This window comes from Hemiscyllium ocellatum, chromosome 17, assembly GCF_020745735.1.
Source record: "Hemiscyllium ocellatum isolate sHemOce1 chromosome 17, sHemOce1.pat.X.cur, whole genome shotgun sequence".
NCBI classification, from domain to species: Eukaryota; Metazoa; Chordata; class Chondrichthyes; order Orectolobiformes; family Hemiscylliidae; genus Hemiscyllium; species Hemiscyllium ocellatum.
In genome coordinates, this window is record NC_083417.1 from 1,855,389 (window position 1) to 1,880,088 (window position 24,700).

Below are 24,700 nucleotides of genomic sequence, written 5' to 3' on the forward strand. Positions count from 1 at the left end.
TAGTCTGCTTCCTATCAGAATGATGTTGTGAAACCTGAAAGGGTTCAGAAAAGATTTAGAAGAATGTTGCAGGATTGGAGGATTTGAGGCTGAATAAGTTAGGACTGTTTTCCCTGGAGCGTCAGAGGCTGAGGGGTGACCGTATAGAATTTTATAAAATCATGACGGACAAGCATAGAATAATTAGACAAAGTCTTTACCATGGGGTGGGGGGAGTCCAGAACTAGAGGGCATTGGTTCAGGTGGCTTCTCTCACCTAAACCTATCAGGTACCAGTGTTCTAATGAAGAGGATAAATAGGGTGGTCAGTCATACTTTAAACTTCTGAGTTGGGGGGAAGGGAAAGTGAAAGCGACAGGGAGTATGGAGTTAAATGGAAAGATAAGCAGCAGGATAGCATGTGTGCAGGCGGATTTAAACTCTAGGCAGACTGGGGATGCAGCAAAAAGGAAGGATAACTTAGGACATCTTATGCCTTCCAATATCTCTAATGATAAAGTTAGCATTAAGGCACTTTACCTGAATGCTCGTAGATTCGTAACAAAGCAGGTGAACTAATGGCACAGATCATCGTGAATGATTATGATCTGGTGGGCATCACAGAGACGTGGTTGCATGAGGGTCAGGACTGGCAGTTAAACATCCAAGGATTTTCAACTTATCGAAAAGACAGGGAGGCGAGCAGAGGGGGTGGGGTTGCCTTGTTAGTTAAGAACAAAATTAAATCTATGGCACTGAATGACATAGCGTCAGATGATGTGGAGTCTGTGTGGGTGGAATTGAGGAACCGCAATGGGAGTTATGTACAGACCTCCGAACAGTGGTCAGGACCAGGGGCGCAACATGTACCGGGAAATAGAGAAGGCATGTCAGAAAGGCAAGGTCACAGTGATCATGGGAGACTTCAATATGCAGGTGGACTGGGGAAATAATGTTGCCAGTGGATCCAAAGAAAGGGAATTCATGGAATGCTTACAGGATGGCTTTTTGGAACAGCTTGTCATGGAACCCACAAGGGAGCAGGCTATTCTGGACCTAGTGCTATGTAATGAACCAGACTTTATAAAAAATCTTAAAGTAAGGGAACACTTAGGAAGCAGCGATCATAATATGGTAGAGTTCAGTCTGCAGTTTGAAAGAGAGAAGGCAAAATCGGATGTAATGGTGTTACAATTAGTTAAAGGTAATTATGAGGGCATGAGAGCTTTTCGCATCAGAGACCGGCGGGAGCTGGACGGAAGTGAAGGCAGAGCGCAAAGCCGGTCGGGAAGGTAAGTGATTGTTATTTGAGTGGGTGTGTTCTAGACCCCAGGTCCTACAAAGTAGGGTCCAAGAAAGTTCCTGTGGATTGAAGGGTGAGGCTTTAGCTCAGGAGTCTTTGACAAGGAGGTTGAGTGAAGTGATTACGCCACAGTTGAAGAGAGTGAAGACATGACTGCCCAGCTGGTTCAGGGTTCTACGTGCTTGATGTGGGAGGTCAATGACTCTGGTGTGTCTGGCTCGTAAATGTGTGGAAAGTGTGTGCACGTTCAGCTACTGACCGAGCATATTGCAGTGCTGATGAAAGAACTCGAGGACCTTAGGCTCATCCGAGAGAGCGAGATCTTTCTGGACAAGACCTTCAGCGAGGTTATTACACCAATCGTAGCAGAAGAGAGCAGACGATGAGGGAGGCAGACAGGAGACAGGTGCAAGAGACCCCGGGGGAAGTACCTGTCAGGAACAAGTTAAATCTTTTGGAAACAGTAGAGACAGATGATACTGCCAGTCTGTCAATCAAAAGTTGGCGTGGAGACAGAGCGAAAGAGTCGGACATCACACAGAGCCGTGGTAATAGGGGACTCCATAGTGAGAGGAACTGACCGGGGTTTTTGTGGCAGCAGATGGAGCTTAAGGATGGTGTGTTGCCTTCCTGGTGCCAGGGTTAAAGATATCACAGACGGAGTGCAGGAAATCCTCAAGGACGAAGGTGAAGAGCCAGAGGTGGTGGTACATGTCGGCACAAGTGATGTCGGGAAGAAGAGGAGGAACATACTACAGCGGGACTTCGGAGAACTAGGAAGAAGGCTGAAAAGCAGGATGTCCAATGTGGTTATCTCCGGTTTGCTTCCAGTTCCTCAGGCTGTTGAGGCCAGAAACAGGGAGATAATGGACTTGAACGTGTGGCTGGGGAACTGGTGCAGGAAACAAGGATTTAATTTCTTGGATCACTGGGGTATGTTTTGTGGTAAGCATAAATTCTACAAGAGAGACGGTTTGCACCTTAATAGGTTAGGGACCAGCATTCTGGCAGGCAGGTTTGCTACTGCAACACAGCTACGTTTAAACTAAGTAAAGGGTGGGGGGGGGGGGGGGGGGGGGGGGGAACAAACTGGATGTTTAAGAAGGAAATTGGAGGGAAAGTTAGAACATGGGAAGTCAAGAAAGACAACTGTATCAATGAGGCATAAACCTCAGAAAGGGATCATGCTGTAAGGTTGAGTGAAATAGGAGTTGATGGGAAGGGTGAGGGCAGTAACAAATTAAAAATATTATACATGAATGCACGAAGCATTAGAAATAAGATGGATGAGCTTGAGGCTCTTTTGGAAATTGGCAGATATGATATTGTGGGGATAACTGAGATGTGGCTTCAAGTGGACAGGGTCTGGGAAATGAATATTCAAGGCTACACGTGCTATCGTAAGGACAGACTGATGGGCAGAGGGGGTGGGGTGGCCATGCTGGTAAGGGATGATATTCAGTCCCTTGCGCGGGGGTCCTAGAGTCAGGGGATGTAGAGTCAGTGTGGATAGAGCTGAGAAATACTAAGAGTAAAAAGACCTTCTTGGAGTTATCTACAGGCCCCCAGATAGTAGTCTGGATGTCGGATGTAAGTTAAATCAGGAGCTGAAATTGGTCTGTCGCAAAGATATTACAGTTGTTATGGGGTATTTCAACATGCAGGTAGACTGGGAGAATCAGGATGGTATTGGACCTCAAGAAAGGGACTTTGTGGAGTGCCTCAGAGATGGATTCTTAGAACAGCTGGTGCTGGAGCCGAACAGGGAGAAGGCAATTCTGGATCTGATATTGTGCAACAAACCAGAATTGATCAGAGACCTCGAAGTGAAGGAGCCATTGGGAAGTAGTGACCATAATACAATAAGCTTCAATCTGCAATTTGAGAGAGAGGGGGTACAATCGGAAGTGACAATATTTCAGTTGAATAAAGGGAACTATGGAGCTATGAGGGAGGAGCTGGCCAAAGTTCAATGGTGCAATACCTTAGCAGGGATGACAGTGGAGGAACAATGGCAGATATTTCTGGGTATAATGCAGAAGTTGCAGGATCAGTTCATTCCAAAAAGGAAGAAAGATCCCAGGAGGAGGCAGGGGTGGCCGTGGCTGACGAGGGAAGTTAAGAAACATATAAAGTTAAAAGAGAAAAAGTATAACATAGCAAAGATAAGTGGGGAAATGGAGGACTGGGAAGCTTTTAAAGAACAACAGAGGATTACTAAGAAGGAAATATGCAGAGGAAAAAATGAGGTACAAAGGTAAACTGGCCAATAATATAAAGGAGGATAGTAAAAGCTTTTTTTAGGTATGTGAAAAGCAAAAAAAATGGTTAAGACTAAAATTGGGCCCTTGAAGACAGAAACAGGGGAATATATTACAGGGAACAAAGAAATGGCAGAAGAGTTGAATTGGTACTTCAGATCTGTGTTCACTGGGGAAGACACAAGCAATCTCCCTGAGGTAACTGTGGCTGAACGACCTGAACTGAAGGGAATTTATATTTTGCCAGGAATTGGTGTTGGAGAGACTGTTAGGTCTGAAGGCTGATAAGTCCCCGGGGCCTGATGGTCTACATCCCAGGGTACTGAAGGAGGTGGCTCGAGAAATCGTGGATGCGTTGGTGATTATTTTCTAGAGTTCGATAGATTTGGGATCAGTTCTTGTGGATTGGAGGGTGGCTAATGTTGTACCACTTTTTAAGAAAGGTGGGAGAGAGAAAGCGGGAAATTATAGACCAGTTAATCTGACCTCAATGGTGGGAAAGATGCTGGAGTCTATTATAAAGGATGAAATTACGGCACATCTGGATAGTAGTAACAGGATAGGTCAGAGTCAGCATGGATTCATGAAGGGGAAATCATGCTTGACTAATCTTCTGGATTTTTTTGAGGATGTAACTCTGAAGGTGGATGAGGAAGATCCAATAGATGTAGTGTACCTAGACTTTCAGAAAGCCTTTGATAAAGTCCCACACAGGAGGTTAGTGAGCAAAATTAGGGCGCATGGTATTGGGGGCAAAGTACTAACTTGGACTGAAAGTTGGTTGACTGATAGGAAACAAAGAGTAGTGATAAACGGTTCCATTTTGGAATGACAGGCAGTGACCAGTGGGGTACCGCAGGGCTCTGTACTGGGACCGCAGCTTTTTACAATATAAGTTAATGATATAGAAGATGGTATTAGCAATAACATTAGCAAATTTGCTGATGATACTAAGCTGAGTGGCAGGGTGAAATGTGATGAGGATGTTAGGAGATTACAGGGTGACCTGAACAGGTTAGGTGAGTAGTCAGATGCATGGTAGATGCAGTTTAATGTGGATAAATGTATGGTTATCCACTTTGGTGGCAAGAATAGGAAGGCAGATTACTACCTAAATGGAATCAATTTAGGTAAAGGGACAATACAGAGAGATCTGGGTATTCCTGTACACCAGTCAATGAAGGTAAGTATGCAGGTACAGCAGGTAGTGAAGAAGGCTAATAGCATGCTGGCCTTCATAACAAGAGGGATTGAGTATAGAAGCAAAGAGGTTCTTCTGCAGCTGTACAGGGCCCTGGTGAGACCACACCTGGAGTACTGTGTGCAGTTCTGGTCTCCAAATTTGAGGAAAGACATTCTGGCTATTGAGGGAGTGCAGCGTAGATTCACGAGGTCAATTCCTGGAATGGCGGGACTACCTTACACTGGAAGACTGGAGTGACTGAGCTTGTATACCCTTGAGTTTAGAAGACTGAGAGGGGATCTGATTGAGACATGATTCTGCTGACTCTGCCTGTATTGGACTCCTATTTATCTTAAACAAACATCGCCACTTTATGTACCTATAGAAGGTGCTACGTTGTAAACTAAGAAAACATTTAAAACATTAATATTTTATTCATATTTTTGTCAGTTTCTTGGTCTTCCTTTTGCTGTGTTCTAAAATCCTCCTAATCCTCAGGTTACTAAACCTTTCTGGCAACTTCATGGACCGTTTCTTTTAATCTTGTACAAACATGAACTTTTGAGTTTTTGGACTTTGGAGCACTATATTGTTGTTAGAATCAATAAGCCTTCAAAAACTATCCATTGCCTCTGTAGTCTCGTGCTTTTTAATGTATTGTCTCAGTTCACCTCAGCCTATTTGGCCCTCACGCCTTCATAATTTCCTTTGTTGAAATTTAACATCCTGACTTCAGATTGAACTACTCACTTCAAATATAATGTAAACATCTGTCATATTGTGGTCACTCATGCCTTAAGGTTTTCTTACAGCAGGATTATTAATTATTCCTTTTACTTCACATCGTACTTGATCTGCAGTAGCCTATACTGTAGTCAGTTCCTTGACAAATTGCTCGAGAAAGTCATCTCCAAAACATTGCAGATTCCCAGCTCCAGAACAGATTTGAATGCCACAGAAATGTGATATCCTCCCTCTGACATCAGTGCTCCAGTATGTCCTTAATCAATCAGTCCTCCTATTCCTATGCTCACTGCAAGTAATCCTGAGATCACTGTGTTTGAAGTCCTTTTTAACTACTTAACCTCAAAATCTGCATTCAGTACCTCATCCCTCTTCCTACTAAGTTGTTGCTACCATTGTGAACCACAACCTCTGACTGTTCATCATCTCTAGAACTTCTTTCAAATCACTTTCTCGAGATAAGTTTTATATAAAAAAAGGTGACGTCTCAGCTCAGACAATGCATTAAAGGTGTGAGGTTAGAATCTGTCTGTACTCCAATCTTGAATCAGAATGATTCTGTTTCCAAATTATAGGAATTTATAAGATGTTACATGAATTGACTGCCTGCAGATTTTGAGCAAAATAGAATGTATCTGCAATTAAAGTTTAGCAAAACCAAATTCATCTTGTAGACGGTGTGTGTGTGTGTGTGTGTGTGTGTGTGTGTGTGTGGATAGTTAGTATGGTGGGGTCACCTGCAGTGTGACATGAACCCAGGGTTCTGGTTGAGGCCATCCTTGCGGATACTGAACTTGGCTATCAGCCTCTGCTCAGCCATTGTTAGGTATCCCAAAGTCCACTTTGGAGGTCGGTCACCCGAAGATCTGAGGCTGAATGTCCTTGACTGCTGAAGTGTTCCCTGACTGGGTGGGAACATCCCTGTCTGGCAATTGTTGTGTGGTGTCCACTTGTTCATTGTTGTAGTGTCTGCTTGGTTGTGCCAATGTACCAAGCCTCGGGCATCATTGTCTATGTCATATGCTGCAGGGAATGTTGGTCGAATCACATGAGGACACCCCCCACCATATACGCAGCAGATTGATTTGGCCAGTATTGTCTATCTCATACGCTGCAGGCAAGTCTTTTATGCAGAGGGTGGTAAATCTCTGGAATGTGTTGCTGGAAGAGGTGCGTATAACAGCATCTTGACAGATAAATGAACAGGGAGGGAATAGAAGGACACTGACTGTGTAAAGGCAGAAGGATTTTAGTTTAGAAAAGTATCACCTGATGATGCAGTCTTGGTGGGCAGAGGGGCTAGTTTCTGAATTGTACAGTTCTTTGTTCATTGGTTGATAATAGCTGCTAATTTAGCTATCTTTATCGGTTACTTTTGGGTTGAAAGTAAATATTTGATTTGATTTATTATTGTTACATGCAAAAAGTATTGCTATCCAGGCAAATCAAACCTTACATAAATACATCAGGGTAATAGAACAGAATGCAGAATATGGTGTTGCAGCTGCGGAGAAGGTGCAGTGAGAGGTTGCTGTTGAATAATTATGTGAGTTTTTTTCTTGGTGTGGAGTATAGACTCACGTTGGAGTTAGACAGCACATTAAAAGATATCCCAAACTGGCAGTTAAGGGCCTTAAGAAGAATTCCAGGATTGCATGGTGGGGACGGTAGCATTTGAAACGTGAGCGCAGAGCTCGTCTGCTAATGGGCTGATGCCGTGGGTTCTGCCACATCCAGAAAACTTCCTTGTCTTTCCAGCTCAGTAGCTTGTCACTTTTGCTTTTGGTTTTGTTTTCCTGCAATATCCTCCTGCAGGAGGCTGGGCCCCGCATAACCCCATTCCCACTCCACCTCGGTGCCAGGACCTGTTAGTTGACTGGGAACCAGGGGCTCTCGTAGGTTGGTGTTGAGAGTCAGAGGAGGTGCAGGACCTGCACAGTGTGATTGTCTCCATCACAGTGGCAGCAGAAAAGGACAATTTTGCCAGGACATCAGGGGGCTGACTGGGTGAGCAGAGAGGGTGAAGTCCGCCAAGAGGGAAACATGATTTTTTGAAGCTGTTTCAGTTTCAGTAATATCAATTTTATAATTCGTAGAATTTATTCACGAATTTATTTATTACTATATTATGTAATCCAAGATGGCGCTGGAACATAGTGACAATATACACTTTCCATTGTATCTAGGTACAAGTAACAATATTAAATAGATTAAATAAATCAAATTAACACTAATTTACAAAAGGTCTATTCACAAGTCTGACAATACTGGAGAAAAATTCTGTTCTTGAATCTGTTGGTATGTTTTTTCTAATTTTTGTACCTTCGCCCTAATGGAAGAGTGTATAACCGGGGGTAGGAGGGATCTTTGATTATGTGACTGCTTTCCGGAGGCAATGGGAAGCATGGACAGAGTCAGTGGGTGGAAGGCTGGTTTGGTGACGGACTGGGCTGCAATCACAACTCTCTGTAGTTTCTTGCAGTCTTGCGCAGAGCACTTGTCATACCAAGCTGTCATTCTTGGTGTGCATTCTTGAGTGTAACATCGATGTGGATGGGTCAGGACAGATAGTCAGTGATCTTTACTCCAGTGAACTCGAAGCTGTTAACCGTCTCCACCCCCACATTGTTGATACAGACAGGGCCATGTCCTCCAGTCTGTTTCTGGAACTTGATGTCCAGCTCCTTCATTTTACTGTCATTGAGGGAGAGATTTTTGTCTTTACGCCATGACAGTAAGCTCTCTATCTCATTCCTGAACTCTGGCAATGCTTTTCTACATCCTCTACCATCAGGGAGAAGGTACACGCACCAGCCAGTTTCGAAACAGTTTCTACCCTACTGTTGTTAAAATACTGAATGCACTCATAAACTCTTAACATTCGCCTTTACCTGTGTTTTTGTTTTGCTGTTTACCTATTATTTACTATTTACGCTTCTTAACTCTGTGATCTGCCTGTTTTGCTCACAAGACAAAGCTTTTCACTGTGCCTTGGTACACGTGACAATAAATTCAATTCAATTCATTTCAAAACTTATTGATGTGGCTATTGAATCTGTATTTGTCCATGTGGACTCCAATTAGAGGAAGCATTGTGGGTGGAAATGGCCAGCATGTACTCTGGTGAGGGTCTTCAGTGGAGAAAGTGAGGACTGCAGATGCTGGAGACCCTCAGAGCTTAAACATATGTTGCTGGAAAAGCGCAGCAGATCCAAGCAGTATCAAAGGAGCAGGGGAATTGACATTTTGGGCATAAGCCCTTCTTCAGGAATGAGGAGGGTGTGCCAAGCAGGCTAAGATAAAAGGTAGGGAGGAGGGACTTGGGGGAGGAGCATTAGGAATGCAATAGGTGGAAGGAGGTTAAGGTGAGGGTGATAGGCCGGAGAGGCGTTTGGGGGCGGAGAGGTCGGGAAGAAGATTACAGGTCAAGAAGGTGGTGCTGAGTCCGAGGGTTGGGACTGAGATGTAACCCTCTTCACTGTCCACTACACCTCCAATTTTGGTGTCATCTGCAAACTTACTAACTGTACCTCTTATGCTCGCATCCAAATCAGGTTTCAAGGACTTCCTGATGAAGTCCCTCTGTTTGTACCACTTGTGTGAAATCCATATGGACTATATCTTCCGCCCTGCCCTCATCAACCTGCTTGGTCACTTCATTAAAGAACTCTAACAAGTTTGTGAGGCATGTTCTCCCTCTCACAAAGCCATGCTGACTGCCCCAGATCAGTCTTTCCAAATACATGCATGTCTCCTGCCTCAGAATCTTCTCAACTAACTTACTACCACAGATGTTAGGCTTACTGGTCTATAGTTCCCAGGCTTTTTTTTGCAACCCTACTTGAATAAGGGCACAACATTCGCTACCCTCTAGTCTTCCAGGACCTCATCCGTGGCTAATGATGATGTAGATATATCAGATGTAGTGTTAAAGAGAAGTGTTTATTTAAAAGTTTTTCTTTTGTGGAGAATAAGTCCAGCATAATTTCTGTGGGAATCTGTGCACAAAGGAAGCTGTTTTTTTTACACATCAGGACGAAAGCAGTATTGTACTTTGCCCAACCCTTTGCTGACCAGAGTTTATCCTTACTTATTATGCAGTCACACATCAGAGAGATTGCAGTTCTTAAAAGATGTTTGAAGCTTTTAAAAACATTGTCCTTGGAACCATGAAGCTCAGAAAAGGTTCATTAAGTAATACAAACTCTTTGTTAGGATAGATTAGTGACCTTCCTTCCCCCACCCTTTCCCAACCTTGTAATTTCGTCAGACTCCTCCCATTCTAAAAGCAAGAGACTTGTTCACCTCGTAGCTCATTAGAGTTGTTCAGATTTTGAGAAGAACATTTGAAGTGAAACAGTGTGTGTAGCAAGAGAAGAACTGTGGAACTTCAGGTACAGCCTGCACACTGAGGCATAACTATCATTTAACTTTTGTGAGGACTCTGCTGAAGTTATTCTTTATTATGTAGGGTGTGTATTTTATCCTGTTTATTGTTCTGTTTGTAAATTTGTGCCTCATTGTGTAACATTGCTGGGTTGTAGTATGCACAGTTATCAAAAATCATAGATAGGATTGAAAAAGTTGTTGAAAGTTGGTATTTTGCAGCTGGGTAAGAAATTGCTCAGCTGCTTCACTCTATCGTGTAATGCAGCAAACCACTGGGTTTTCAGTACATTTTTTCCCATCCTCTTTGCCTCCCTAGACAATAGTTTCATAGTAGCCTTTCACTTCCTTATCCTCATCCCAGATCCCTTGCCCACACGGTGCAATTCTGTTGGTTGATTATTTGACTGGAGTGAATCCTGAGGGGCCTTCCATGTCAGTTCAAACCAATTATCACCTTGTATCCACTGCACAAAATGGGATGCTATTCAGCCTCTCCAGTCTGCTCCGCTGTTTGTGAGAACATAACTGGTCGATGCTTCAACTTCATTTACCTATTTTTTTTCCTGTCACTTGATAACCTTTGTAGCAAAGATCTCTGACCGGGAACCTCTGATAACAACTTATTTCCAGCAAGGCTCCGGTTGATCCTGATGAGAAAGGGAGGTTTAGCAGATTTTTGTCCTCATTAACTCTGGCATTGGAGTAAGCTGATGCTGCCATTTCTCCCATCAGTGAATTGTATACAGACTTGTGTTACAACCTAGGGAATTTGTGATCTCTACATTACAACAGGACACTAAAGAAATGTACTGCAGTCACTCACCAAGGCTGCTTCAACTTCTAAACTCAATCTCTAACATCAACAGTAGATGCATGGGAGCACTGTCATCTTACAAGTTTCCCTCTGAGTCTCACACCATCATGAATTGCAAATGTATCATTCCCTCAGTGTCACTGTGTCAAAATCCTGGCACTCCCTCCCTCACAGCAATTTAGACGTCTCTATATCCCCTAGGCTGCAGCGGTTCAAGGCAACTCACCATTACCTTCTCAAAGGCAATGAGAGAGGGCAGTAAATTCTGGCCCAGCTAGCAATGGCCACACCACATGAATTAAAAAAAGCCTTGGAGAGTTTTGCAAATACAAACAAGATTGTTTAAGTTTAGCATTAACATTTATTTTAGTATCTTGGAAGTAATCTGCAGATGACAAGTTTTGTGTTAGGCGTTTGTCTGTGTGTGTCTTGCTGGTATTAGAATTTGTCCTTCATTAAGGAGATTATCTTCTGATGTTTGTTGGTCTCTGGAAAACTCAGCTGAATTTTTTAAAAGCCTTTTAGAACAAAACTGTTGTGAAATAGCTGAGGAATGATGAGTGTATAATGCTGGCTAAGAACATATTGGTGAAATGAAAGGTATTTGAAAGTAGTTTACAGTGGTGAAGGCATTTTCTTGGGTTGTTCCAGTCTATGTTAGCTCTTTGGTACTGCAGATTTTCACTGACTAATTTCAGTGTTTGTCAGTGTTGTTCCCTCTGGTTTTCCTGCAATGCTTTTAACATTATAGCAATGTTGTTCAGCATGGAAGGGTTTTGTTTATATAGGTTAGTTGCTCCTTGCGTACTTGTTTGAGGACAGGCTGTGCTTTTGACTGAGCTCTATCCATTATCACTAATTAGTTTTCTTTCAAGGTCAGATTATGCGGAACTGCCTGACCGCAGGCTGAAAGACTTTACTTTCAGTACTACTTGCTGGAGCCAATCTAATTTAATGGGCGGTGGCGAGAAGGCAAATTAACCTCTCTCTCTGTTTGCGCTGCTGCCAGTTATCAACATGAGCTGTGAGAGTTTGTTCACGTGGAAAAGTCCTTCTTTGGCAAGCTGATTCTCACTCATGAATTTCTATCTCAGGGAGAGAAAACTTGCATTGGCCCTCAGCCTCACAGTTTTGTTTCTGCACCTTGCATTTTGTTTCTGCTTTCCAGAGATTTCTCTTAGTCACAGTGCGGGTGGCACGGTGACTCATTGGTTAGCACTGCTGCCTCACAATGTCAGGACTGACTGTATATGTGGGGGCAGCGTGTTCTCTCCATGGGTTTACTTTGGGTGCTCTGGTTTCTTCCTACAAACCAAAGATGTGCATATTAGGTGGATTAGCCATGATAAATGTAGGATTACTGGGATAGAGTGAGGGCTAGAATCTGGGTGGGATGTTCTTCAAAGGATGGGTGCAGGTTCAATGGGCTGATTGGCCTCAATCAGCACTGCAAGGATTCTGTGATTCTATAGTCATGGAGGTGTACAAAACAGAAAAAGGCCCTTTGGTCCATTGAGTCTGTGCTGGTCAAAAACAACCACCTAACTATTCTAATCCCATTTTCCAGCATTTGGCCCATAGTTTTGTGTGCTGTGCCAGTCACTTGGGAAACATTGTTCAAGCAAATTTCAGAACTCTCTGCGAGATTATAGGTCCCATTAACTTATTGATGTTAAAGCAAAACAATGTTAATTGGGACTTTAAATGAGGACTTGCATCTGGGACAATAAAATCTAGCTAGCCAGCCAACAATGCCAAAGTCCCACATGTAATAAACTCTTAAAGAAGTGTTTTTCAACTGGAGAAGTGCATTAGGAACTGATTCTACTGAATGCAAAGCACAGCAATACTCTGAGAGGACAAATCTGAAAGAGGTGCTCTAGGCAGTTGTATTTCAAAACCAAACTTCTTCAATAGCAAGGTAGCATTTTGAACCCATAGTTGATTGAGAAATTTTAAATCTTTCTGCTTAGCACTGTTGCCTCACAGCCTCAGGGACGTGGGCTCGATTCCACCCCCAGGCAACTGTCTGTGTGGAGTTTGCACGTTCTTACCGTGTCGGCGTGGGTTTGCTCTGGGTGCTCCAGTTACCTTCCACATTCCAAAGATGTGTAGTTAGGTGGATTACCCATGGGAAATGCAGAGTTACAGTGCTTGGGTAGGACAATGGGTTTGGGTGGGATGATCTGCAGTGGGTTAGTGTGGACTCAATGGGCCAAATAGCCTGCTTCCACATTGTAGGAACTCTGTGAGTATACCTGCTATAATTATGCATCTGGAATTGTATTCTGCAACCAAATGTAGATTTTCCAAAATGAACATAGAACATTTCAGCGCAGTACAGGCCCTTCGGCCCTTGATGTTGCGCCGACCTGTCATACCAATCTGAAGCCCATCTAACCTACACTATTCCATGTACGTCTAAATGTTTATCCAATGACGACTTTAAATGTACTTAAAGTTGGTGAATCTACTACCATTGCAAGCAAAGCATTCCATACCCTTACTACTCTCTGAGTAAAGAAACTACCTCTATATCTGCCCTATATCTATCACCCCTCAATTTAAAGCTATGCCCCATCGTGCTCGCCATCACCATACTTGGAAAAAGTCTCTCCCTCTCCATCCTATCTGATTATCGTATATGTCTCTATTAAGTCACCTCTCAACCTTCTTCTCTCTAACAAAAACAGCCTCAAGGTCCTCAGCCTTTCCTCATAAGACATGCCTTCCATACCAGGCAACATCCTAGTAAATCTCCTCTGCACCCTTTCCAAAGCTTCCACATCCTTATAATGCGGTGACCAGAACTGTACACAATACTCCAAGTGCGGCCGAACCAGAGTTTTGTACAGCTGTACCATAACCTCATGGTTCCAGAACTCAATCCCTCTATTAATAAAAGCTAAAACACTGTATGCCTTCTTAACAACCCTGTCAATCTGGGTGGCAACTTTCAAGCATCTGTGTACCCGGACACCGAGATCTCTCTGCTCATCTAGAATACCAAGAATCTTACCTTTAGCCCAGTACTTTGCATTCCGGTTTCTCCGACCAAAGTGAATCAACTTACATTTGTCCGCATTAAACTCCATTTGCCACCTCTCAGCCCAGCTCTGCAGCTTATCTATGTCTCTCTGTAACCTACAACATCCTTCGTCACTATCCACAACTCCACCGACCTTAGTGCCGTCTGCAAATTTACTAACCCACCCTTCTACGCCCTCATTCAGGTCGTTTATAAAAATGACGAATAGCAGTGGATCCAACACCGACCCTTGCGGTACACCACTGGTAACTGGACTCCAGGATGAACATTTCCCATCAACCATCATCCTCTGTCTTCTTTCAGCAAGCCAGTTACTGATCCAAACTACATCTCTCACAATCCCATTTCTCTGCATTTTGTACAATAGCCTACTGCGGGGAATCTAATCGAACACCTTGCTGAAATCCATATACACCACATCAACTGGTTTACTCTCATCTACCTGTTTGGTCACCTTCTCAAAGAACTCAGTAAGGTTTGTGAGGCACAACCTACCATTCACAAAACTGTGCTGACTGTCCCTAATCAAATTATTCTTTTCTAGATGATTATAAATCCTATGTCTTATAACCTTTTCCAACACTTTACCAACAACTGAAGTAAGGCTCACTGGTCTATAATTACCAGGGTTGTCTCTACTCCCCTTCTTGAACAGGAGAACCACATTTGCTATCCACTGGTCTTCTGGCACTATTCCTATAGACAATGACAATTTAAAGGTCAATGCCAAAGGCTCAGCAATCTCCTCCCTGGCTTCCCAGAAAATCCTGGGATAAATTCCATCCGGCCCAGGGGACTTATCTATTTTCACACTCGGCAGGATTCCTTATACCTCCTCCTCGTGAACCTCAATCCCACCTAGTCTAGTAGCCTGTATTTCAGTATTCTCCTCGACAACATTGTCATTTTCTAGAGTGAATACTGTCAAAAAATATTCATTTAATGCTTCTCCTACCTCCTCTGACTCCACACACAACTTCCCACTACTGTCCTTGATTGGCCCTAATCTTACTCTCGTCATTCTTTTATTCCTTAAATACCTACAGAAAGCCTTAGGTTTTACCCTGATCCTATTCACCAACAATTTCTCATGTCTCTTCCTGGCTCTTCTGAGCTCTCTCTTTAGGTCTTTCCTGGCTACCTTGTAACCCTCAACCGCCCTAACTGAGCCTTCACATCTCACCCTAACATAAGCCGCCTTCTTCCTCTTGACCAGAAATTCCACTTCCTTCGTAAACCACGGCTCCCGCGCTCTACAGCTTCCTCCCTGCCTGACAGGTACATACTTATCTAGGACACACAGGAGCTTTTCCTTGAATAAGCTCCATATCTCAGTTGTCCCTATCCCCTGCAGTTTCCTTCCCCATCCTATGCTTCCTAAATCTTGCCTAATCGCATCATAATTGCCTTTCCCCCAGTTGTAACTCTTGCCCAGTGGTATACACCTCTCCCTTTTTATCACTAAAGTAAACATAACAGAATTGTGATCACTATCACCGAAGTGCTCACCTACTTCCAAGTCTAACACCTGGCTGGGCTCATTACCCTGTTTTAAATCTAATGTGGCTTCGCCCCTTGTTGGCCTGACTACATACTGTGTCAGGAAGCCCTCCTGCACACACTGGACAAACCTGACCTATCTATTGTACTCGTACTATAGTGTTCCCAGTCACTATTTGGAAAGTTGAAGTCCCCCATGACAACTACCCTGTCTCTCTCACTCCTATCGAGAATCATCTTTGCTATCCTTTCCTCTACATCTCTGGAACTATTCGGAGGCCTATAGAAAACTCCCAACGGGGTGACCTCTCCTTTCCTGTTTCTAACCTCAGCCCATACTACCTCAGTTGACGAGTCCCCAAACATCCTTTCTGCAACTGTAATACTGTCCTTGACCAACAATGCCACACCTCCCCCTCTTTTACCATCTTGTCTGTGTCTCTACAGTATTATTACCTTTCACTGTGTATCTACGGTCAAAGTTTTGTCTCTGTAGCTCATTACTTTAGAAAACCAATTAGTGATTCTGAGGACTGAACGTTGGTGAGTCTAATTCAATCACCAGCAAGCTTTAGCTTTGAAAACAGCGAGTATCACTGACTGAAGTTTTGTGACCAGTTAAGGAGAGTTAGAGAATTAGATCATTCTGGGAGGTGTGCAAGAGCTAAACTGAATAGTTGAAAATGGACAAAACTTGGAGAGCCCACATATGTAACACTTTGCCAGATGCTCTCTGGTGACTCCAGGATAGTAGAGTTATTTGATTCATCCCCTAATTTTCTCTTTAAGAGCTGCAGAAATCTGCATTTAGGGCAAGACACAATATTTACAAAGATTTTGTTGGATAAACAATATGAATAGGCAAGTATGGTTTTCTCTCTACTTTGTGGGTATGAAACTGTCCAACAGGCTAAACTAGGTTACACATCTGAGAATTACTGAACCACTGAGTCATTTGGGTTCAGTCCATTCTTTGGTATCTCTGTATCACAACTGGGAGTGTAGCCAGAAGCTACTTCCTGCTGTTATTCTGTTCTCGCCACATTCAAAGAGTCATCTTTTAGCACTTATCTGTCCAATATTACAAGAGTGTATATTTGTAAAGCACTTGTGACATTCTGAAATTTTCCCAGGTGCTTTAAGCTATTTGCTAAACCAAATATTTGTTCCTTAAAAGGGGAGACCGCAATTACAGCAGATGAAGAGGAAATGGCGCAGGCATTGAACAAGTATTTAATTTCTGACTTACTGTAGAGGAAACATGTTGCTTCATACAGGGTAACCCAGGGCAACAAAGAGGGAGGAAATTAAGGTAATTAATATTATTAGAGGAAAAGGAATGGAAAAATTTAAAAGATTAAAAGCTGATAGTTTATAAAAAAACAAAAGCTAGAAGCCACTTGCTCTGTGACTATGACTTTCCTAATTCCTTAGATTCATGAACAGAAAAGGTTTGAGAGTTGGCAAATGTGACACTGCTTTTTAAGAGAGGGAGAGCAAACAGGAGTTTAGAGGCAGTTAGCCCAACGTCAGAGCTACGAGAAAGCCTGGCTATATTTAAAATTAAAAAGTTACCACGACCTGGACTGTACATCTGATGATACTGAGGGAAGTAAGGATGGAATTTGTGGTCTTAATTTTCTCATCTTCCTTCGATGTGGGAGGTACTAGAGGACTTAGAATTGCAAAAGTTATACTCTTGTTCAAGTCTTGATTTGATTTAGGAAAGCTAGCATTTATTCAGCAAAGGCAAATTGTTTTAACTAACTTGAGTAGTTAAGGTAACTGAAAGGGTTAAAATGGGTAAGATAGTTGATCTGTAGACTGACTTCCAAAATATATTTGATTAAGTGCCAAGAAAGTGTCAGACTGTGGAATAAAAGGGCAGTCTGGGAACAAAGCTGGCTGAGTGACAGGAACCAGAGAGTTGTGTTGAGTTGTTGTTTTCTGATTGAAAGAAGCCTTACATTGAGGTTCCCGAAGGTCCAGTGTTAGGATCACTGCTTTTCCTGTTTTGTATCACTGATATAGTCAAACTTGAAAGTATCTACAAACTGAGGGGATAATTGTGATAGTCTTCAGCAGAACGTAGACAAGCTGGTGGAGCACATGCACACATGGCAGAAGAAAATTTTTTATTCATTCAAGGGGTGAGGGTGTTACTGGCTGGTCCAGTATTTATTGCCCAATCCCTAATTGTCCAGTGGGCAGTTCAGAGTCAGCCACATTGCTGTGGGTCAGATCAGGCGAGGATGGCAAATTGATTATTATTCAATTCAAATTCCACCATGTACCAAAGCGGGATTTGAACCCAGGTTTCCAGAATATTACCTGGATCTTCCTGATGAAGGGCTCTGGCCCGAAACGTCAAATTTCCTGTTCCTTGGATGCTGCCTGACCTGCTGTGCTTTAACCAGCAACACATTTTCAGCTCTCTTTACTAATGGTCTAGCGATTGAACCATTTGGTTCTCGGCTAACCAAAGGAGTGATTTTTTTGCTATAAATTCTATGTCTTATGATCCTGCTTCACAGCTACCTGATGAAGGAGCGGCGCTCTGAAAGCTAGTGCTTCCAAATAAGCCTGTTGGACTATAACCTGGTGTCGTGTGATTTCTAACTCGAATCAAAGAATGCAGCGTAGTGTGAAGTCTTAATTTTGGCAGGATGAATGAGGCAGGGAAATAGAAAATTAAGAGTATAATTCAAACAAGATGTAAATCCATTGATCCTCCTCTAATTGGTACTCCGGATTGCCACTTGATCTTTCCTAAAGTTAATCTAAACATTGCAATACAATGATCACTGCCCTCTTAATGTTCCCCACTGACACTTGCTCTACTTGTTCCACCTAATTCCCTATAACTGGATCCAGCAGTCCCTTAAATCCAACCAAAGTACTGTGGATGCTGGAGGTCTGGCATAAAACAGGAAGTATGAGAGAAACTCATGGCTGAACAGGTGCTGCCAGTCCTGTTGAGCAGACCTGCTGAATTCTTCCAGAACTTATGCTTTTATTCCAGCAGTACCACCTTCCTCGTTGGATGGTAATATATGGCTGTAGAAAATTCTCCTCGACAGTTCAAAAACTCTTGTCTCTCTTCACTTTGTATACCATTACAATCCTGATCGATATTAGGATAATCGGGGGAGCCAATGATGTGGTGGTTTTATCACTGGACTGTTAATCCAGAGACTCCAGTAATCTCCTGGAAGCCCAGGTTCAAATCCTGCTATGGCAGATGGTGGAATTTGAATTCAGTAGAAGAAAAATCTGGAACTAAGAGTCTAGTAATGAGAAACCATTGTTTATTGTCAAAAAAAACGATCTTGTTCACTAATGTCCTTTAGGGAAGAAAACTGCCAGTCTTCCCTGGTCTGGCCTACATGTGACTCCAGACCCACTGCAACATGGTTGACTCTGAACTGTCCACTGGGCAATTAGCATTTATTAGGGTAATGAATGCTGGCCTAGCCAGCAATGCCCTCACAAAAAAATTAAAATCCTCCATTATAATGACTGTATTTTTACACTTTTGTCTGAGTTCCTTGAAAATTTCTTCATCTGTGTCTTTCTCACTAGCTGATAGAATGCACTCAGATGTGATGGTACATGTTTTGTTTCTTGGTTTCAGTAAAATAGACTTTAGAAGAGTAATTTTGGACTCAAAATATTAACTGACTCTGCACAGATGCTGCCTGACCTACTGAGTTTCTCCAGTATTTTCTATTTTTAAATAGAATGTGCCCTTGACCTTTCTTAAAACTGACCAAGTGGCTGAGGCAGAGAATTGGCTTGGATATATTGAGCCTAATGGCCACTTTCTGTGCTGTAACTATTCCATGATTCAGACTCTTAATGGAGATGTGTCTGCAGGACTAAGCTAAACCTAGCTCATCTAACATTGTCACATTGTAGTGAGAACCTTACTCTTTATCTAAACTGAGAGTATTTGGTGAGGTCAGTGTAGAGTGAGCTTCACCTGTATGTAACCCATTGCTGTCCCTGTCCTGGGAATGTTTTATGGAGACTGTGTAGAGGGAGCTTTACCTTGCATCTAAGCCATATTATACTGCTCTGGATTTCTGAAATAGAAAGCGTTTAATTTGATAATCACAAACTATCTTAATTAAGATAATGTCATCACATCAGCTGCAGGAAACTGAGTTTCTGTGATACAAACCATGTTCTCCAATTTAACTCTATATGGTTTTGTTCAGCTGCAGAATCTGTATTTTCATGTGCTTGCAGGTTGATCATGGAGCGAATGCTGCTGTACAATGGAGGACCACACTGCTGGATGGAATAACAGACTACTGGAACCATTCGGAACTTGATGTAAAGCCTACAATTGTTGTGTTGTACAGAATGAGTACCCAGGATGTTCCCCTTGGGAATCTTGAAGGTCTTGATTCTGATATGATCAAGGATGAGTCACTTTGTTTAACCAAAGTCATCGGCAATGGGCGCAGCAAAAGGACGGGCAGGGCCGAGAGTGATGACACTGACTCTGCTGATAGTGACAATGGTCTGGAGGATTCACCAACAAACACAACCTGGGACACTTCCAGAAGAGCTTCATCAAATGAATCCTTTTCTTCACGCCAAAGTGCAGACTCGGTGTTGGTTGATGAGGCAGCATTAGAACGCAGAGAATTCATGAGGAGATATGTTGAAAAAATCTTCAGTGGAAGGTAAGCATAGAATGAGAGCTGGGTTTGGCTATTTGTAGCACCGCAGCATTGTAGAATTTTCTTTGTTCTGGCATGGTCAATGTAGCAGCTTTAATAATTCAAAACTTCATCCCATTCATAATTGAAAATGTATTTTTATCTCCTCCAAAAGCTCAACGTAACTGACACATGGAAACCAGCAGATGCTCGGTTTGCTTTAGTCTGTTAAAGCAGCTGACCACGACCAATTTAGGAAAAGCAGACTATGCTCCTGATGTAAAAGTAGAAACTTGTGGAGGTTGTTACCAATTGATTGTTGCTGGCTGTGTACAAGTGACAAAGTAGTTTGCTGATCCTCACTGTTTAGTCTGACACATTGAGGATGGTTACTTGGATGAACAATTGATAGCTAATTAAATATATCCTCAAAAAAAAACACAGTAATATAACCACACAGAAAAAAGACATTCAGCTCATCAAGTCTGCATCAGCTGAGAAAGAAACTGGCCACCCGTTCTAATGACACTTTCCTGCCCTGCTCTGCTTCTGATGCTGATGCAAGTTCTTTTTCAATAAATTGAGGGTTTCCACCTCAACCATCAAACTGGACAGTCCATTCCAGACGTCCACCACCTTCTTGATGAAAAACATATTCCTTGTGTCTCCTTTAATCCTCCTCCTCATCACCTGAAAACTGTGTCATCTGGAAATTGATCTCTCTGCTAAGGGAAGCAGGTCTTTCCTATCCAAGTCCCTCTTCAGATTTGTATACTTTGCCTAAGTCACCCTTGAGCTGCAGCTAGTATTCTGAGGAAATCCTAGTCAACCCTCGTCTGTCCCGTCTTCTCTCATACATGCAATTTTCAAGCCACGGCAATATTCTCACTATTCTCCTTACTGAGCGATTACGTCTTTCCTGTAATACGGTGGTGAGACTGCACTCAGCAACCCAGCTGTGGCCTTACACGTGTTTTACAGTTCCTGCATTACATCCCATGAGAAAGGGAATAAAATACCAAGAAAACTGTCAGCTAGATGGTAATTAATAATAAAAAGGTCACCAGCAATAGGTAACAATACTAGATTTTCCTTTATATCTTTCAGAGTGTGTTAGTTTAGCATATCAACAAGTCAGTTTGCCCTATAATCTTCTCATGAAGAGGAGTTGATGGCCAAGTGGTATTATTGCTAGATTATTAATCCAGAGACTGAAGTAACATTCTGGGGGCCCATATCTGAATATTGCCATCATAAATGGTAGAACTTCAATTCAATAAATATCAGAATTAAGATTGTAACAATGATCGTGAAACCATTGTTGATTGTCATAAAAACCCATCTCATTCACTAATGTCCTTTAGGGATGGAACTGCAGCCCTTACCTGGTCTGACAAACATGTGAGACTTCAGATCCACAGCAATGTGGTTAATTCTTAACTATCGTCTGGGCAATTAGGGATGGGCAATAAAACCAGTCCAGCTAGCAATGTCCACATTCTGACTTAAAACAAAGGGAAGCAAAAGGAAATGATCCAAGTCTGGGTCCTGGAGTACTAGAGCTTTGCATGTTCATTCCATCTCCCCTATCCTATTCCCTTGATCACTGGCTTGTTTTGCTTTGTTAAAAATCACACAACACCAGGTTATAGTCCAACAGGTTTAATTGGAAGCACTAGCTTTTTGAGCGCTGCTCCTTCGTCAGGTGGTTTGTTCTTATGAAAATTCTGGGTGAAAACTCTCCCTGCACTGTTTCCAGGACACTGTACAGTCCCATGGTTTCCCATCAATGTTCAATTGACTACAGTTCGGAAGAGTTTAAAAATTTGCTTTCTTATCAGAATTGCAGGAAATTCCAAGTGCTTCACAGCAATGTCATAGTTTTTTGAAGCTCACCATTTTCAAGTCCATCCTGATGTCTCTGATCAGCTGAAAATCTTCTCGATGTTCAGTTCTCCATCCTTAAATATCGACACCAGTAATTTTGTGACATGATACGCTCACCTAGCTGGTCCGGAATTCCCTGGTTTCTCATTCTCACCTTTCTTGAACATGGTAAAAACAATGACTGCAGATGCTGGAAACCAGATTCTGGATTAGTGGTGCTGGAAGAGCACAGCAGTTCGGGCAGCATCGAACGAGCAGCGAAATCGACGTTTCGGGCAAAAGCCCTTCAGGAATGAAGGCAGTGAGCCGGAAGCATGGAGAAATAAGCTAGGGGAGGGTGGGGGTGGGGAGAGAGTAGCATAGAGTACAAACATAAAATGCCACATAAATGTGACTACAAAAGATGAGCCTCCTTGGGGTCATATATTATCATGGATAGAGGGTTAGATACAGAGTGTAGGAATAAATTAGGCATTAAATAGTAGGATGATGCAAGAATCGGTGCTGGGGTCTCGATGTATAGGAATGACTTGGATAAAGAGACAGAGAGTCATGTATCTTGGTTTGCTGATAACATAAACTATGTAGGGATACAAGTGAACAGAGGGAGAGCTTCCTCTATCATTCATGTTCTCCATCTCATTCCATCCTCCACACTCTTCCTCTTCCTCCTTTACACCCTCCTTCTCACTCCCTCACACCTTCCCCTTCATTTCTTTTCACTTTCCCTTTCACTCCCTTGCTGAGTCATCCTCTCTCTCCCTGGTACTTCCTCTTTCTAAATCTTTCCTTTGCTATTACTCTCTCCCTATCCAGTCCTTCCACTGGTTCTCCCTTCCCACCTTCTTTCTCCCACTCCCTGTCTCCATAATTTTCTCTCTGTACGACTGTCTATACCTCTCTCTACACCCTTCGCCCACGCTCTCTCTCTCTCTCTCTCTATACACCTATGTTCACCTTTTCTTGCCACTTTACTTTCTATTCTGTCATTTTCACTCACGCCCCCTCCCTCATTTACTTCCCCATGCTGGCACCAGCCACTACTCTCTGCCTTTTGACTGCCTCCTTCAGCAGAGAGGCAGTTGTACTGGAAGGAGAGAGGGTCGACTTGCCCTGGCTCAGAGCTTCCTGTTGTGGTCTTTCACCATTCCTAATGTATAGCCTTTGGGTTCAACAAAACTATTTCTGTTTGCACTCTTCCAATCAGAGGCTGTTTCTCTCCTGTAGTTACTGCTGGTGCAATCACCAGGCAGTCTGGAACTGCAGAAGACAAACAGCCTCTGATTGGACAGCATCTCTGTACAGAATTTTCTACTTCTGCATCCTGTATTTGGAACTCTGGATGGCCAAGGATAGAACCCCTTGGGTAGCTCTGTTACCCAAGGGCTAGTGTAGATGGCTCCCATTACACATTCTTTGCGCCAGTGTTGAACATGGTCTTCATCGAATGGGCTGCTTTGTTCTAGATGGTGTTGAGCTTCTTGAATGTTGTTGGAGCTGCACCCATCCACTCAATTGGGAAGTATTCCATTCCACTCTACACTTGTGCTTTGCAGATAGTGGACAGGCTTTGAGTGTCAGGAAGTGAGTTACTTGCTGCAGGATTCCTACCTTCTGATCTGCTTGTATAACCACAGTGTTTATCTGTCCCCATTGGTCAATAGAGAAGCGGGGAATTCAGTAATGGTAAAGTCTTTGAATGCCAGGGGGCAATGGTTAGATTCTGTCTTGTTGAAGATGGCCATTTCCTGGCATTTATGTGTCATGAATATTTTTTGTTGATTGTCAGCCCAAACCTGGAAATTGTTCATTTGGACATTTGGACACAGGCTGTATCTGAGGATTTGCAAATTATGCTGTGCCTTATGCAATCATCAGCAAACATCCCCACTTCCAATTTATGGTGTCAACTAAGTTTCAAACAAGACAAACGACTGTAAAATATGGTGCAAGGGACCAGAATGGAGGAGAGAGCAGGGTGATGCAGTGGGAGAAAGCAAGGAAATTGTTTCAGATAATGATTTCTATCAAAACTAACTCTTGTCCCATTCTCATGTTGCAGGCAAGAAATTGACCAGGAGGAGAAAGCTCGATTTGGGGAACTCTGTTCTGAGGAAAACAGCCAAGGCAGAGAGTGGTTTGCAAAATACGTTAGTGCCCAGGTGTGAATAAGGATGGGGCAACATGCAAAATTATTGATTATAATGATTTTTAGGCAATTGCATAGCCTCTGGTGGAATAGTGGGGACTCAGTCACCACCCTTGGGGCAGGTGATTTATTCTGAAGCTAATACAAGTGGTAACACAACATACACTGGAATAAGTGTTGGCCATTTGCTTTCCTGAAATATGGTGAACCACTTTTGATAATCGGATCTGCATGTCCAATATCCTTTTCAATCACTTGATTTAATGTGAAACAGACAGTGGCAGGTTTACTCGACCGATCTAGTACATCTGTGAACAGAGAGATATAGTTAGCATCTTAGAGCTGAGATTTTCATCAGAACTAGAAAAAGGTAGCAATACAATAATTTCTGAGTAAGTTGAAGTGAGAGCAGGGAGGGAAGTAAAAAAAAATAATGAAAGTGTAAGTCAAGTGGAGTGCATGTGGGACTGGCGTGTCAGGGCCAAAGGGAGTGGGAATGGGTCAAGAAGTTAAAGACATGAAAATGAGTGTGTAGAAGAGATTGAGAAACAGAATCCTGAATCACTGACATCCAAAAATAGAAAAGAGAAGCAGTAGGAACAAATAATCAGCAAAGAAATTCATTTTGGAAGGTCAAATTTGAATGCAGAATACAGGGTTAAACACAGGATTCTTGGCAGTGTGGAGGAACAGTGGGATCTTGGGGTCTATGTACATAGATGTCTCAAAATTGCTACCCAGGTTGATAGGGTTGATAAGAAGGCATATGGTG

The 24,700-nt window shown here is 42.7% G+C and overlaps 2 protein-coding genes across 8 annotated transcripts in view; one reads left to right on the forward strand and one right to left on the reverse strand.

Annotated features, from left to right (window-relative positions):
- Positions 1-24,700, forward strand: part of LOC132823847 (uncharacterized protein KIAA0513-like) — a 119,621-nt gene that overhangs the window by 15,417 nt on the left and 79,504 nt on the right. For 4 of the 6 annotated variants that reach the window (XM_060837909.1, XM_060837903.1, XM_060837904.1 and 1 more), the window contains 2 exons: positions 19,474-19,916; positions 23,842-23,941. In XM_060837909.1, the coding sequence (XP_060693892.1) occupies positions 19,591-19,916; positions 23,842-23,941 (426 nt within the window). In that variant the 5' untranslated portion in view covers positions 19,474-19,590. The other 2 variants (XM_060837906.1, XM_060837907.1) reach the window with 2 other exon arrangements.
- The window catches only part of LOC132823846 (TERF1-interacting nuclear factor 2), a 65,087-nt gene continuing 64,120 nt past the window's right edge, over positions 23,734-24,700 (reverse strand). Inside the window, exon 8 of one of the 2 annotated variants that reach the window (XM_060837902.1) lies at positions 23,734-24,236. In XM_060837902.1, coding sequence (XP_060693885.1) covers positions 24,228-24,236 — 9 coding nt within the window. In that variant the 3' untranslated portion in view covers positions 23,734-24,227. The remainder of the gene's footprint in view (positions 24,237-24,700) is intronic. The other variant, XR_009645602.1, reaches the window with a different exon arrangement.